This window comes from Castor canadensis, chromosome 10 (genome assembly GCF_047511655.1).
Source record: "Castor canadensis chromosome 10, mCasCan1.hap1v2, whole genome shotgun sequence".
NCBI lineage: Eukaryota > Metazoa > Chordata > Mammalia > Rodentia > Castoridae > Castor > Castor canadensis.
In genome coordinates this window covers 144,968,116-144,983,936 of record NC_133395.1, presented here as the reverse complement: position 1 = coordinate 144,983,936, position 15,821 = coordinate 144,968,116, and the positions used below count along the sequence as shown (strand labels likewise).

Genomic DNA, 15,821 nt, shown 5'->3' with positions numbered 1-15,821 from the left:
TTAGTTGTAGGAACGCTGCAGTAATAAGATTCACAGACAGAGGGCAGCATGGTGGGTGTCAGGGTCTGAGAGGGACAATGAGAAGCTAGTGTTCGTGGGGACAGTGTTTCATTTGGGAAGATGAAAAGGTTCAGGGATGGTGGTGGCGGCTGCACAACACTGTGGGTGTAATTACTGCCACTAAGCTGCACACTGAAAATGTTACGATGGAAATTTTATGTCACGGGGTTATGTTTTATGGTATTGTACCACAGAAAAAGATAAATTATTGAGAAATAGTTGATAGTAATATGGAGGTTTCCCTCTTCTATTTTTTATGCTTTTTCAAGAGTAACAGCATTTTTAAAGAACACTTTTCAGTGAGTGAAATCAGCTTCATGGACGTTTGGAAGGTGGTGTCTTGCCTATCCTCTGTGGCCCACTCTCCTCAATGGCTCCTCGTAGACCTCCTGCTTGGGGGGCTTCCTTTATCTCCTACTTGCCTTCATGGTCTCCCAAGGGATCCTGCTCTTTCTGCTGCTCCTTCTACATTGGGGTCCTCAATTCCTGGGGGCTCCAGCAAGGATCAGGGGCAGAAGCATGACATGCTTCTGCTGCATTTTACAATCATTTCCGAGTCCAGAATCTCCAGGGTAGAATTACCCTGGGAGGTGGCTGCAGGAGTCCAAACAAGACCTGCCTCACTAGTAACAGAGGCCAATCCGAGTGGCGCCAGTGCTGAGCTGTCCAGTGCAGGATGAGCCCTGCCTGTTCACCCTCTCCATCCCGCGGATGCACATTTCACCTGTCCATTCGCAAGAGGAAGGGTTATTGTTTTTCAGTGTTTCCACAGGTGTTCATTTCATCTGGCCAGCTGAATTTTAATTGTTTTTCTTTTTTTGGTGCTGGGATGGACTCCAGGGAGCCTTACACATTCTCAGCACAAATTCTACCATGGAGCCACACCCAGCCACTTAAACATTTTTTTATTATTAAGATCACACGTTCAATAGCTGGGCTGAAATCATGTGGTAGAGTGCCTACCTAACAAGCAGGAGGCTCTGAGTTCAACAACCAGTACCTCAAAAAAAAAAACCCCAAAACCCAAATTCTAATAACTGAGTACAGTAGCAAGTGTCTGTCATGCCAGCCACAGCAGAAAGCCTAAAATAGGAGGGTTTTTTTTTGCCAGCCTGGGCAAAAAAATTTTGTGAGACCCTATCTGAACAAAAAAGAAAGATGGTGGTGCACACCTGTCATCCCTGACACAGTGGGAGGATTGATGTCCAAGGTGGCGTGGGTTAAAAAGCAAAACCCTATCTCCAAAAATAACCACAGCAAAAATGGCTGGAGGTGTGGCTTAAGCAGTAGAGTGCCTGCCTAGCAAGTGCAAAGCCCTGAGTTCAAACCCCAGTAACAACAACAACAAAAAGACTGCACTTCATTTTTATTAATAAACTTCCTAAGCTCTACCTAAATAGTAATTTGCATTGCATTTCAATTGCATTTATGTGGAAGTGAATTAAATTTACTTTGAATGAGATAAGATGCCAAATTTTAGAGCCCAGGTCCCAGGTGCACTGTCCACACGTCAAGTACTGCAGCTGCGTGGGGCTCACGGCTACCATGGACAGAGAGCAAAGGCACAATTCTAGGTGGCACTCTACCTGAGCCCCTGCTGTGGCCGGTGTGTTTACAGGTAAGGAAGTAGACCCCAACAGCAGTGTGGGGTTGACAACGGAGTTGGGGGGCAGGGGACTCTCCATGTGTAAGAACTCTCCTGAATAAGAACTATGGTCCCGTCTCGACAGGGTCCCAGGTATCATGACTGTTGTGCAGACTAGGAAGTCGCGTCTCACAGGCCATGGCCCTGGGGTCTTGGTGGGCAGAGATGGGACAACACTAAGCACTGTCTGGCACCACACCCACTTTTGAGTTCGGAAAATTCTTCAATTTTGCAAGAAGCACACACTGAGACTCAAGGCAGTTTCTGGCCTCTGCTATGGCTTGAGTGTGTGTCCCCAGAAGACCCCCCACTTCCCGTTAAAGGCTGGTCACAGAGGTGCTATTGGGAGGTGGTGAGACTTTTAGGAGGTGTGGCCTTGTGGGAGGTCCTTAGGTCCTTGCAGGGAAGTGAGGGACCCCATGGTGTCAGCAATCTGCTCTGCCACACACTCCGCACCATTGCCCTTTGGCACCATCGCCAGGGGCCCAAAGCAGTAGGATTGTCAACCCTGGACTGGAACATCCAGAACTTTGAGCCAAAAATAAACCTTTTCTCCTCATAATCGCTTCATGATGGTAACTCAAAGCTGACTAATATAGCCTGTATAACCCTTCTCCCTTAGTATCAGACTGAAACAAGCAAATTTTGCATTCGAGGCTTGGTGCCTCATCAAGAAAGTCTCATTCCTTGCAAAGGAATGGGGCTCCATGTCACCGACTACTCAGGACAGGGAGGCAGTAACCCCAGCCCCCCCAGCCCTCATCTCCCATGCTTGTTCCCGCATCAAGATGAGGCTGTGGTTGGTCCTGGATTGGGGACTGCTGTTGGACCCCTCATACCCCTCCCAAAAGGCACCTGCTCTGGGGAAGTCAAAGGGTTCTACCTGGGTCCCACTCATATGGGAGCCAAACATGTTTTTCATGGCTCATTGTGCTGGCCTGCAGAGCCCTCCTCTGTCCTTCCCCACACCTCTCCTCCCCCCAGCAAATGATGACTTTTCCTTAAGGTGTACTGTGCTGCCCACAATGTGAGGTGCACATAGCTTTCTGGCTTGTCCTTTATTTCCCTTCTATCCTCCTCCTTAGATTCCTCCATTCCAAGGGCCTGGCACAGCCCCTTTGTGTCCCCAAACGTGGGGTGCTGAGAACAGGAAGTGCTGAACAAATGAGTGGATGGGCCAATAGCCAGTAGAGCAGCATGGGGATGGCAGGTGGACAGGAGGCAGAGAGGTGTGCTACTTGGCCAGAGAAACCTTGAGGAGGTTCTGGAAGGGTCTGGCTGGTGCCCAGATTGGCCAGTGTTTGAGGCAGGTGCACCCCAAAGCTGGAGTCCACTCCATAGCAGGAGGACTCAGCTCTGAGCAGAGGACCCCCAGCCCTCCCTTGGGCTCCCCAACCAGTGGCATGGTCATAGACAAATGGCTTCACCTCTCTAGGCCTCAGATGGTTCATCTGTAAAATGGGCTGGTCAGGGGACCCTGTCCAGGCCCTGTGTGTAAGGTCAGAGGTGGTCTGCAGCTAGCAGGGTGAGAGCATCAAGGGAGGAGGGGGTGGAGGGAATCCTGACCCCCTCTCAGGATCGCAGGGCCTGCTGGAGCAGGTGCTCTTCTGCCACCTCATGCGGGAGTGTTACCACCAAGCCATCATTATCCTGCATCGTCTGACAGATAATCTCATAGGCCTTGGGGTTCCCAGACCAGCAGCGCCGGGCCACCTGGGGAAAGGGGAACATGCAGCAGTTGGTGTCACCACCACTGAATTCTTCATGTGCTCTGGCTCTCAAATTCCCTATCCTCTTCCCCTCAGGGATGATGCCATCTGTTGTCAGCCTCTTTTGCACCTGGCCCCGTCTCTATCTTCAGCTCAGGCCTTCTCTTCTCTTACCCTCTTCTTGATCTGAAAGATCAACTCAACCCCACCTTCCCTATCCCCAAGAATGACCTGACCTCCACCCCAGCACCTGGCCAGGAACTGCACACCTACCTATACTCTGCCCTCAGGAGTCCACATTCCAACCCCTCTCTAGCCCACCTCCTCCTCTCCACCTGGTCTCGATGGATGACACTGTGCTACCTCTCCACCCCTGCTGCCACCCTTGCCAGCCCCCCACCCCACCTCCCCCAGACTATCTCAGCACCACAGCCAGTAGGGTGTTCTGGAAGGAAAGCTCAGATGGCTCTCCAACTCCCACAGTTTCAGGACAAAGATCCCCCTTCCTACTGGAGCTTTGAGGCTCCTGAGAGTGGGACCTGCCAGGGTCCCCCCACTCTCTGGGCTCAACTCAATGTCATGCTATCTGCACCCTGGCCCCGTCCCCATTTCACTCACATGCCACCTATCCTTCCCAATCACCACTTGACTCTGACCTCTCATCTGAACTGCTTCTCCTTCTGGGCTCCCTGTGACGTGGTCCCCAAGAGGAATAACCCCCCTTCCCCAGAGGAGGCTGTGGTGCTACAGCAAAGCCCAGTCCCAGCTATAGGATGAAGGCTGATCTCTTCTGAAGGCCAGCCATTCTCTGACTGTCAAAGACAGTGGAGAGGGCTGGTGTAGCTCAGTGGCAGAGTAGCATGGGTTCCATCCCCAGCACCCAAATCAGCAAGGCCTCAAAGCAGCAGCGGGTGGGGGGCGGGGAATCTGCAGGAGGAAGCATCAGGACTGCTAGGGGGCACCTGTGTGGACAGAGGCTGGACTGCAGGGGTGAGGCCAGTGAGCAACCCAAAGCAGATTCTGGAAACTGCTGGGTGTGGCATAGAGAGTGGTCTGGTGAGGAGGCCAGAGAGGGCAGGATGAATTCCTGACCATGTTGTGGGGAAAGGGGGCAGAACTGTAGCCCAGGTCTGCACTCTGGATAGATAGCACCCTAGAGGAGGCAGAGAGGAGCTGGAGAGGCCTGGGGATGACTCACGCCATTGGAGACATCCCAGCTGAGCATCATCCTGGCTTTCTTCTCGGCTTCCAGGGTCCCATCCAGCACGAGGCCAAATCCCCCATTGATTACCTCACCCCTGTAAAAGTCAGAGGCGTTCCCAGCTCACTCCCCGCACCTACCCTGTGTAGAGCAGGCAGAAATGCATGGTTGAGAGGTGTTGGTTTGAGATGTCAGGGTTGGGGGAGTGCATCAAGGTGGCCTCTGCAGCCTGGAGCATGCAGACTAGTAGAGGCAGGAGCCATATGCAGAACCACTGTCAATAGCCACATCCTGGCCTCTCTGCCCAGTGCAGCCTCTGAGCTGGACCTGTCACCTCCTGCTTGAAGCCAACCTGATCACCCAAGTGGGAAACACCTCCTTCTCCTGCCTTCTCACAGTGCTGTCTCTTGTGTCACTCAATTCAATTGCCATTCCTCTGGATTTTGTCTCTATGGTCTGTATCTTTCTCACTCCTTTTTTCTGCTTGCTTCATTCAGGTGTACTTTGGGGTCCTTCTGACTCCCCAGTTTGAAGGCCAACTTCCTTTACTTTCAGTACTTCTTGTTTTTTAATTAATGCATTTTTCTGAGTACTCTTGACCATCTCAGCAGGCCTTGGTGTGTTCTTGTTTTCTTCCATTTCTGAACAGTTAGTTTGAATCGAGTTAACACTATTCCACTTTCTGTGTGTTTGCCTGGTGCTATTCTTCATTACCCAAGGTAATGAATGAAGACTCCTGCTCAGTCTTTTTCACTCTCAGTTACACACGCACACGTAAGAAATGTCCTTGGTCTTTGCCTCTGTCATTGCTTGGGTACAAATGCATCCCTCCTGCCTCTTATTTCTCACCCACAGTGACTCTGCTCTATCCCCTTCCTGTACCTTAAATGTGTCTCCTATTTTTAGGCCACCCAGCTTTACCCGCTTCTGTGACCAGCCCCAACCATCAATAGGGTTCTCACAGGAAGCCCAGATGCTCTGTCTTCTGGGAGCCTACTGCATCGTCCACTCCCAGGCCCAGGAGCCAAGCACCTACTGCAAGTGGGCTGGCTGGCACTGCCCTAGGCTGCTGCTCTGCCCCACACCTGGCAGTTCTGTGCCCCGAGGGGCCTGCCGTCAGAGCCCCAGCCTCTAGAGGCTGTCCGAGACTGATGCTGGGTACAGGAGGAGGTGGGCAGCAGCCAGGCTGATGTATCCTCTAACTGGAGAGGACTTTTGAAAATTAGAACTACACTTTCTGTTTCAGGAGCCTGCACTGCAAGGGTCAGAGACCAAGGGTGCAATGAGGCCATCTGATCGGGACTGAAGCCTCCAAAACTGAGCCAACATAAACCTTTCCTCTTTATAAGCAGAGTATCTCAGGTGTTTGTTATAGTGACAGAAAGCTGAGTGACACAGACCCTCCCAGATCCTGGAAACTGACCTGGGCAGGGGCAGAGCTGTGAGCAGGGGAGAGAGGGGGGGAGCCTAGAACCCAGGTCTCCTGGCTCCCATCCCTGCTGTCCTGGGAACCTCAGGTGTTTCAAGTGAGTGGGACTGAGACCCTGGAAAGTGACATGGAGAGGGTGATGGCTGTTCTTACTGAGCATCCACTGCAGGTCTTATGTCTCATAGGACAGGTGTGGCCGAAAGAAGTGAAATGCCTTGTGCAAGTGCTCCCCCCATTCTCAGCTCACAAAGCCATCAGCACAGTGTGCGGCCAGGTAGGTAGATCCCAGGACTTCAGCTCCCCAGCCCTGGCCCTCCCCCAAGAAACTCCCCAAGACTTCCACATCAGCCCAGAGCCCACTCTGACACCTTCTTACCAGCCCACGCCCCCTCCATTGTGAAGCGCCACCCAGGTGGCTCCACGACAGGCATTTCCCACGAAGTTCTGCACAGCCATGTCTGCAGAGACAGGGAAACCACTACCCATCATTCCCTGTGTGAGCCAGGCCTGAGGGCCAGGCCAGGCTCCAGCAGCTGCCTGGGACCAAAGGACAGTGTATCATGGACAAATAGGGAACAGCAATGATTTGTGTTTGAAGAACCCAAGCTGCAGCAGGAGAAACTGACAAATGCCCAGTTGCCCCCGTCATCCTTCCCTACAGGGGAAGGGCTGAACACCAGATAAAGTGCCTAGAAGCAGAAAGAGCACAAGAAATAAAAGGGGTGGGGATTGTTGTTAGCTCAGAGATACACAAAGTCAAAGAGCATCACCTTCTCCCCTAAAAAAGGGGAGGGGGAGTAGAAGGGACTGAAAATGAACAACTTTTCCTGACCCCATCAAGAAGTGAGGTACCAGTGTTATAGCCTCTAGGCAGGTACTTTTAGGGTCAATCACCTGGGCGTGGAGGTGAGGGGTCTGCAGAGCTTTAAATAACTGCTAACCGCCCTCCAGTTGTTCTTTTGCTTTGGATAAGGCCCTCCAAAGAGAGCTCAGGGACCAGCCCAAACTGCTGTCACCCCGACTCAGTCTCTCAGTCTCTTGGTGGCCTGGAGGAAACTTTGTCATTGAAGTACTAAGTTCTCCACCCAGGAGGCCTTGCTCCGCCATTGTTGAAACGGCTCCAGCGGGGATGCTCAGGGGTGGGCTGCCTCAACAGGGGTTATGAGTCTTTCCTGCACTAATACGCATGTGCTTCCCCAGTAAAAGCCCCTGCTCCCTTTGTTGGGGACACAGCACACTTTGGGAGCTGTCCCCAGTGCTTCCTGTCTGGCTGTGATGAGCCCTCCTTCACTCTCACCTCTTGGCTGTGCTTATGGAGCCCACTGTGTTCATTACACCAGGCAGCCATTGGCCTGCAGTCTGGAGAGACAGGCACCAGCAGAAAAGCAGAGCTGAGCTGGTGGCACTCTAAGCACATCACTAAAGGATGTCAAGACCCAGGTGAGACTACAAAGTCCCTGAGCACAGGGATGCAGCTATGAGGCGGTTTGCTGTCTCTGGCTTTTCCTCTAACCCCCCTGCTGGGTGCTCACAGAGCTCAGGGAGAACCCTCAGAATGTTCTCTTCCTCCTGGTGCTGGGCTGTGAAGGTAGGAAAGAGGCCATGGGCCAAGAGAGCCAAGAAATGCAGAATCTGCAAAGGTCAGGACTCAGCTTCTCCCAAAGGGCAGGAAAGTCATCAAGCAAGGAATGAGGTCTGACACACAGCCAAGTCTAGGGTTTCCAGCTCTCCCAGTTTGCCAGGCACCAGCCCAGCCTTAAAACTGGAAGTCCTACATTGCAGAGTCCTCTCAGTCCTGGATTGGTCACCTGTGACAAGTGTCTCAGATGTTAGAACTTCTATTACAAGAAGGAAGCTGAACAAATGAAGCAGTTGATTTTCAAATAAAATACACACCTAGCATTAAACTAATCAATTTGTTAATTAATTAACTAATTAATTAATTTTTGAGATGGGGTCTTGCTATGTTGCCCAGGCTGTCCTTGAATTCCTGGTCTCAAGTGATCCTCCCACCTCAGCTTCCTGAGTAGTTGGGACCACAGGTCAGCCACCACACCTAGCTAATATTAAATTTAAAAATTTTTTGAGGGGGTTGGGGCTTCCTTACCTGCACAGAAGGCCGAACCATCATAAATGTTGGAGGTTTCCCTAAATGGGCTGTCAGTACCACTCACATCATGGTGGTCGCGGCTCAGGACCACTGGTGCCTGCAATGTGGAAGGATATTAAGATGGCAGTCAACAAGAGGACAAGGATTTGGAGTTCTGCTCTTGAGACCCTCTCCAGTAAGAGGAAGCACAGCCATTTCTGGTGTCACCTGGAGCTACTAATGGGCTCCTGTGTGCTTGGCAGCACCTGTGTTCTACACCAGTGGTGGTGCACCGTCTTCACAGCACTCCTATTCAGATGGCATGACTGCTGTCATGTTCGTTTCATAGTCAAGAAAACCAAGGCAGAAGAGGCTAAAGGATCTGGGCTACGTCACTGAGCTTGAAGGTGGGCAGGCTGAGATGTAAATCCACACATTACAGCAGGTCTGAGCTCTGCCTTTGGGAAGCCTGGCCCCAAGTCTTTGTGACGAGGGAGGTGCTGGGTCAGTGAACTTTAAAGCAGGGATCTGGCCATAGCTCCCTGTGTGACCCTGGGCAAGTCACCTCTCCTCTCTAGCCTGTTTACCTGGACAAGGCCATTTCCTGGAGCCTTTTGGGCTGCCAGTCTCTGTGAGGACAGAGGCGTTTCATACGGTAAAAGCAACCACATTAACTTTGATTTTTCTTTTCTTTTTTCGTGGTCTGCACTTATTAGGCAGGCGCTTTACCACTTCAGCCACACCCCCAGCCCCTATTACTTTGGTTATTTTTGACATAGGGTCTAGCTTTATGCCCTGGCCAGCCGGGACCTCAATCCTCCCGAGTAGCTGGAATGACAGCTGAGTGCCACCACACCCAGCCATTGGTTGAAGTGGGGGTCTTGAACCTTGATCCTCTTGATCACTGCCTTCTGAGGAGCTAGAATTACAGGATAAGCCACTGAGCCTGGCTGAGTTTGATTTTCTGATACATATGTGGGAAGCGCTCCCAGAGAGCAAGGGACACACGGACACAGTGGGCAGCTTTGCTGCCTTGCACCCATGTCGTGTTGGTGCAGCCAGAGAGATGGAGCAGACTTGGCTGAGGACAGATCAGCGTGCCCCCCCCACCCCATTATGAAAGTAAGATCCACCTGGAGTCATTTGAAAACAGTGAAGGAGCTGGGGCACAGGGGCCCCTAAGGTAGAAAGCAGGAGCAGAGGGCGACGTGGGCACCTGCACAGGGAGAGCACGGGTCTGGCTCTGTGACCAGGAAGAGAGAAGGCAGTTTAGCCCCTGTCCCAACTGATCTGGCGAGACAGTGCCATTCTTATCCCTGAGACTTGGTGTCTTTGTCTGAGTGTCCCATGAAGGAGGTATGGCTGGCCCAATGCGTGTGGGTCTTCTCAATCCCAGTGGAACTTTAGGGGTTCCCTGAATAGGATGGTGCAGCCTGCCGAGAGGCTGGGAAGACCCCACTGAACTCAGAGACCTTCCTCCCACTGCCTCCCTACATACTCTGGCACCGTCTGGCCATTCAGGGTCAGCTCAACATCATAACTCAGAAAGATCTTCCCAACCACTCAGCCACCCTCTACCTAGTCACCTCAGTTTAGCTTCTTCTCAGTGTTCATCAGCACCTGGAAAAGTCTAATTTCTACCTATCATTGTCTGCCATCAGTTTCCCTTTCTTAGACTATGACCAGCCTGGGACCATGACTGTCTTGACTTCGGCCATGTCCCCCAACACCTGCTCAATCAAGCAGTGCCTAACAAATGAATGAGGGAACAGATGGATACATGTGTGTGAAATCAATTAGCTCTGTGCTGGCGGTTGATTAGCCTGGACACCAGTGAGCCCAGAGCCTCCCCACCAATCCTTGTGAGCACAGTGGGCTTCTGGAAAGCGCCAGCCTGTGGGGCATTCTGGCCATACTTCTTGAAGGGCTGAGGGTTGTCCTTGCTGCCAATGCCACCCCAGGGTCCCTGATCCTGAACCATCCACAGGGCTGGCCTTACCACCACCTCCCTTGATTTCACTTCACATTGGATCATTAACATTTCTAATGCTTCCAAACAGAGATGTCGGCAAGAACTGTGGCACGAACTTCCGAAACAGAGAAAAGAGGAGTGACAGGCTCCTCCAAAGTGGGGTTCTATGCCCTCAGAGGAGGAAAAAAAATGGACAAAAGTTGGGAGAGTTTGTAATGGCTTGAAAAGTGTAACTCAAAAAAGACGTGTGACATTGTTTTTATAGAAGGAACTCATACCCATGCTTTGAGGTTTTAGCATAATACTCCCCTCACACAACAGGGAAACTGAGGCTCAGAATAGGTACCAAAATCACAGAGAAAGGGGCAATGTCAGGACTCACACCGCTGCAGAGTTGGGGGGGGGTTCCCAGGAGTATGCCAGCCCCTCCAGGCTCTCCTTCCCTCCCACTCCCTCAGTATTACCTCACCTTCTCACCTCCCAGCCCTGCTCATCTCAGAGCCCCTCCACCTATTGGATCCACAGAGACCAAGGCCTTGAGTGAAACCCAGTTTTCTTAAAAGGGTAGCTGTAGGGGCCTCAGCCAGGGCAGGGCAAAAGCTCCCAGGTAGGGTTAGCCCACGCTCCTGGGCTCCCAGCTACTGAGTCTAGGCAGTGAGGTGAGGCCTCTTCCAGAAGGCTGGGCAGGTGGGGTGGGTTAGGCCGACACAGGAGGGAAGCCCCAGGGCAGGGCTGTGATGAGAGGGAACATACAGAAACCCCCTCAGAGCACAGGACACATTACATCACCTTGATCTTCCCGCTGGCAATGGCCTGGTTAATGGCCACAGCAATGGCAACACGGCCCTTCTGGTCTGAGTACAGGATTCTGGCCTGGGAGCCCACCACCTGCAAAGGAAAGGTGAGAAAACCACTCAGTCAATGAATAGGCAAGCTAGGAATTTGTAATGTGGGAAGATGTGGGTGTCACTCAAGCCACCAGCAGCCTGATGACTCAGCTAGCAGGCCCTGAGGTGTGTGGGAGCTCTGGAGTCTGGGGGTTTGAGGCACACGCATCCAGCCCACCAGACAGCCACACCAGGGTCTGTCATTAGGTCTGGACCACCACTCGCCCGTCCATGATCCATCTTTCCTAGGGTTCATCCTTGAGGAGCCTCAGAGACCCTGTCTCACCTGTGCCCCAGGGAGGTGACCTGTTATGGGCACCGGCCCTCCTGGAGTTACCATCACCTAGCGTGCTGGTTAATGTGCCTGGCTCACCCCAAGTACTTTCCCTACAGTCCACAGTCATGATCCGAACAAGACACTCTGTCTTCATCACAAGCTCTCTGAAGCCCAGAGAGGTAGAGCAACTTCCTCGTGGGTCTGAACTTGGATTCCTGTGCCTGTCTTTGTCACCTGTGTACAACTCCAATGCACAGCAACTCTAAGGTAACGAGTGGTTGGTCCCGGAGACAGAAGCTTTCAAAAGTGAAAACGAGTCATTGTTTAGCCCCACGGTTCTCAGCCAGAATGACAGTTGGCCAATGACTGGAGACATTTTTGGGTGTTGCCAGCTTGGGTAGGGTGCTGCTAAACCTCCTTCAGTGACCCACCATAACAATATCTGCACACCCATGTTCTCAGAGCATATATAAAACAGCCAAGAGGCGGAAGCAACACAGGTGGCTGAGGAACAGGTGGCATGGGACCCATCTGTACGATGGAGTACAGTCACATCCCTGAGTTCTGTGTCTGCAGGTTCGACCCACACAGACCAAAAATATCCAAGAAAAAACTGGACTGAAGGGTTACAGACTTCCTCCCCATTATTTCCTAAACAATGGGGTGTTATAACTACATTGAGGTTAGGTATTACAGGCAATCTAAGGATGGTTAAAGTACAGGTGAGGTGTGTACAGGGTCTACGTAAGTGCCACACCATTGAGCACCTATGGATTTTCGTATCTATGGGGTCCTGAAACCAATACCACATGGGTACAGAGGAACACCTATATTATCTAGCCTTAAAAAGGAAGGAAATTCTGACACGTGCTGCAGTGTGGATAAACCTTGAGACGTGGCAAGTGGAATTAACTAGTCACAAAAAGACAGACGCTGTGTGATTGCACTCATGAGTCCCCAGGAGCCATCAGATTCCTAGGAACAGGAAGTAGCACGGTGGGGTCAGGGCTGGGGGAGGGGATGGGGAGCTGGTTGTTTAGTGGTGCAGCATTTCAGCTCGGGAAGTGGGAAGTCCCGAGATGGATGGTGGTGATGCTGTGCTGTACCGTGGATGTGTTTATTGTCACTGAGCTGCAAATGCTTAATATCATTAAGACAATAAACTTAGGGGCTTGGGGCATGGTTCAAGCGAAGGAGCAATTGCCATCCATGCAAGCACAAAGCTCAGTACTGCCAACAGCAAAAAAAAAGATGATAAACTTAATGTGTATTTTGTCACAATTAAAAAAAAAAGTATCCATCCTCAAATGTCAATGGTGCTGGCTGAGAAACTACAGTTTCTCTAAAGAAGAAACAGTGTCTCTATCTGGTCACCTGGTGGCTGGTCCAGGACCTGGGGCAAAGGTGGCAGGACTCACGATGGAGACATCTGGCATTTGACCATGAACCCAGGGTTGGCTGGGCAAGCTGGTCCAGTGGCTTCCAATGTCCTTGGGGGTTTCTACTGAATAGCCTGATTTTGCTCACACCAGCTGCTACAAACATGTTTTGGAAAATCAATAAGTGTAAAGCCACCGAGATTTTCACATTTCTTGAATCAAAAGGGGAAAACCAGGGAAAGAACTGACATAAAATTGTCAAGTTTGCCGGTAGTGAGCATTAAATGGTGTGGTGGCTCACACTTGTAATCCTAGCTACTCAGGAGGTGGAGATTGGGAGGATCAAGGTTCTAGACCAGTGAGGGCAAAAAGTCAGTGAGACCCCATCTCAACCAATAAAAAGCTGGACGTGGTAGTGCACACCTGTCATTCCAGCTATGAAGGAAGCATTAATAGGACCATGGTCCAGGCTGACCCAAAAAGAACAAGACCCTATTCAAAAATAACTAAAACAAAAGGGCTAGGGGTGTGACTCAAGTGGTAGATCCCCTGCCTAGCAAGTACAAGGCCGAGTTCAAACCCCAGTACCACTGAAAAAAAAAAAAAAAGACAACCTTTCACAATGACCATCATTTGTAAGAGAAAGACGCCGTGAAGCTGGTAGGGAGCACACCATCTCAGTACTTTCCTAATCCAAACATGGACGAGTCCTGCTTGCTGCCCTGTGCAGTGTCCATCTGGCCTCTGCATTTGTCTGACTCTCTCCGCCGCTGGCAGCCCTTCTCAGACATGCTGGCGGCCCTCCTGGAGGTTCGGCCTCCTTCCTTCTCTGGCTGTCTCTGGACTGATACATTCTGCCTGTGGCCCTGAGCTCTCCTGAGCCCCAGGCCCTCCAGCCTTGGACAGGTCACAGACACCGTTGCTGGCACATGGGTTTTGTGATTGGAACAAAAGTGCAAACCACTGTAGCAGGATGGGGCAACCCAGGAGCAGCAGTCCTCTCCTGGCCCTGAGATCCCCAGGCCAGGGACCCACTAACTTAGACAGTCTCAGGCCACGGGCATGTGATCCAAATGCCTCCCTCCGTTTTTAGGGCTTTTTTTTTTTTTTCCATTTTGTCCTCAGAAGCCTCAGTATCCCCAGTTTGAATCCCCTCAGGGGCCTAGGCACTGGCTGGTCCCTGTGTCTCTCCCAGTTGTCACACAGCTGTAGCTCTCAGACTTTAGCCCTGAATGCACAAGTCAGACACCTGTCCTGATGGCTGTGATGGACACAGACCCTGCCCTGTGTCCCCTGCTGGCATTTTCGCCCTCCTGTTGTCACAGAAATGGGCAGGATGCACCTGGTGCTCTGGGCCTGGCAGCCTGTGTACAGGAAGGGCTGCAGAGGGCCTGCTCCAAGATTCATCGCCACCACCTCCACAGATGACAGGATGGAGCTCAGAGAGGCTGAGCCACGCACCCTGGGACACACAGCTGAGAATTTCGGTGCGGGGTCTGGCCCCGGAGCCCAAACTAGGCCTGCAGGGTCACCTCTAATCCATAATACTATGCAACCATCTAACCACCACCAGTCTCCAGAACTTTTCATTTAACACTCTCCCCACCCCCGCAGCCCATCACCCACCATGCTACCTTCGGTCTCTGTGGATTTGACCACTCTAGAGACCAAATGTGAGTGCAATCCTACAGCGTCTGCCCCTGTGTCTGGCTGATTTCACTCAGCTTCCCCTGTGTGGAGCACATGTCAGAAGTCCTCCCTTGTTAAGGCTGAGTAAGACTCCACTGGGAGTAGACTGTGAGCTGTTTTTCCACCCGTCTGTCAACGCACGTTGGCTGTGGTGATCGGGCTGCTGTAAACGTGTGTGTACACACACATCTTTGAGACCCTGCTTCTGATTCTTTTGGACATAACCCACAGTGGGATGGGTGGCCCACATGGAAGTCACACTGCAGATCTTCTGAGGAACCGCCATGCTTTCTTGCACCAACAGTCATGGGTTCCAGTTTCTCCACATCCTCACCCAGGGCTTCTTTCTCAGGCAAAGTGGCCACTGCCCCTTCTGCAGTGGCCATCGGGGGCTGCTGCAAAGTCACACTGGGTGCAGGGCTGCAAGCTGGGTGTCTGCCGTGGGCTGCGCTGGGACCCTGTTAGCAGCACCTCATCTCTGGGCAGCCTCCCTAGGGGCCTGCAGCCCAGCCCCAGCCGCCCCAGGCCCCAGACCTCACCAGCTGGTGCTTGGCGGCCTCTCGGATCCAGCGGATGTTGTCCATATACTGCAGCTTCACAGACGCCTTCACTGCAGGGAGAAGGGCCAGGAGCGTCACGGCACAGGGAGCCCCTGCCAGGGGCTCCGTCCTTTCTTCTGCAGGCTGCTTGCCACAGGTTCCTGTTCCAACCCCATCTCTGGAGCTAGGACTCAGGCCAGGGAGTTGACCTGCATCCCACCAGCCACCCTGGCTTTGGGTGTTGACAGTAATGTCAGGTGGGACATGGACTCATGCTACCTGCTGCCTGCTGCTTTCATTCCCTCCAATAACAGCTATCCAGGGCCTAATGGATACCAGACACCAGAACAAAGACAGGAGTTGGCCGTGGAGAAAATAACGATGTGATGAGGTGCTCACTGGAGTGACGGGTTAGGGGGTCCAGAGGCTCCCCAAGAAATTGACACTCAAGAGAAGTCCTAAATGCAAAGAAGAGCCAGCTACACAAAGCTCCATGGGAACAGAGTTCTAGGCAGAGGGAACAGCAGGCACAAAGATCCTGAGGTAGGAATGAGCTTGGCCTATCTCAGAGGGTGAGTGGCAGAGGGTGGTAGCCATGGTGTGTGGGAGCCAGCTCAAACCAGCTCATGAGAGATCCATAACTTTTTAGAAGTATGTGAGTCAGCAGTCATTAAAATCTTACTTAAATAAATTCACACTTCAAAAATTATGTTAAAAATGGCCAGTGGCTCATGCCTGTAATCCTACCTACTTGGGAGGCTGAGAATGGGAGGATCACAGTTTTAGGCCAGTCAAGGCAAATAGTTTTTGAGACTCCATTTCAGTGGATAACTGGGTGCAGTGGTGCATGCCTGTCATCCCACGCTAAGTAAGAGGCTGAGATCAGGAGGATGGCAATTCTAGGCTAGCCTGGCAAAAATGTTTGTGAGACCACATCTCAACAGA

General features: G+C 51.9%; 1 protein-coding gene across 1 annotated transcript in view; it reads right to left on the bottom strand.

The window, feature by feature from the left end:
• Positions 1–1,409: 1,409 nt before the first annotated feature.
• Positions 1,410–15,821, bottom strand: part of Uroc1 (urocanate hydratase 1) — a 32,686-nt gene continuing 18,274 nt past the window's right edge. The window contains exons 15-20 of the mRNA XM_020186350.2: positions 14,877–14,947; positions 10,895–10,993; positions 8,152–8,251; positions 6,421–6,502; positions 4,613–4,712; positions 1,410–3,418 (exon numbers count right to left, since the gene is read on the bottom strand). Of these exons, the coding sequence (XP_020041939.1) occupies positions 3,278–3,418; positions 4,613–4,712; positions 6,421–6,502; positions 8,152–8,251; positions 10,895–10,993; positions 14,877–14,947 (593 nt within the window). The 3' untranslated portion in view covers positions 1,410–3,277. The remainder of the gene's footprint in view (positions 3,419–4,612; positions 4,713–6,420; positions 6,503–8,151; positions 8,252–10,894; positions 10,994–14,876; positions 14,948–15,821) is intronic.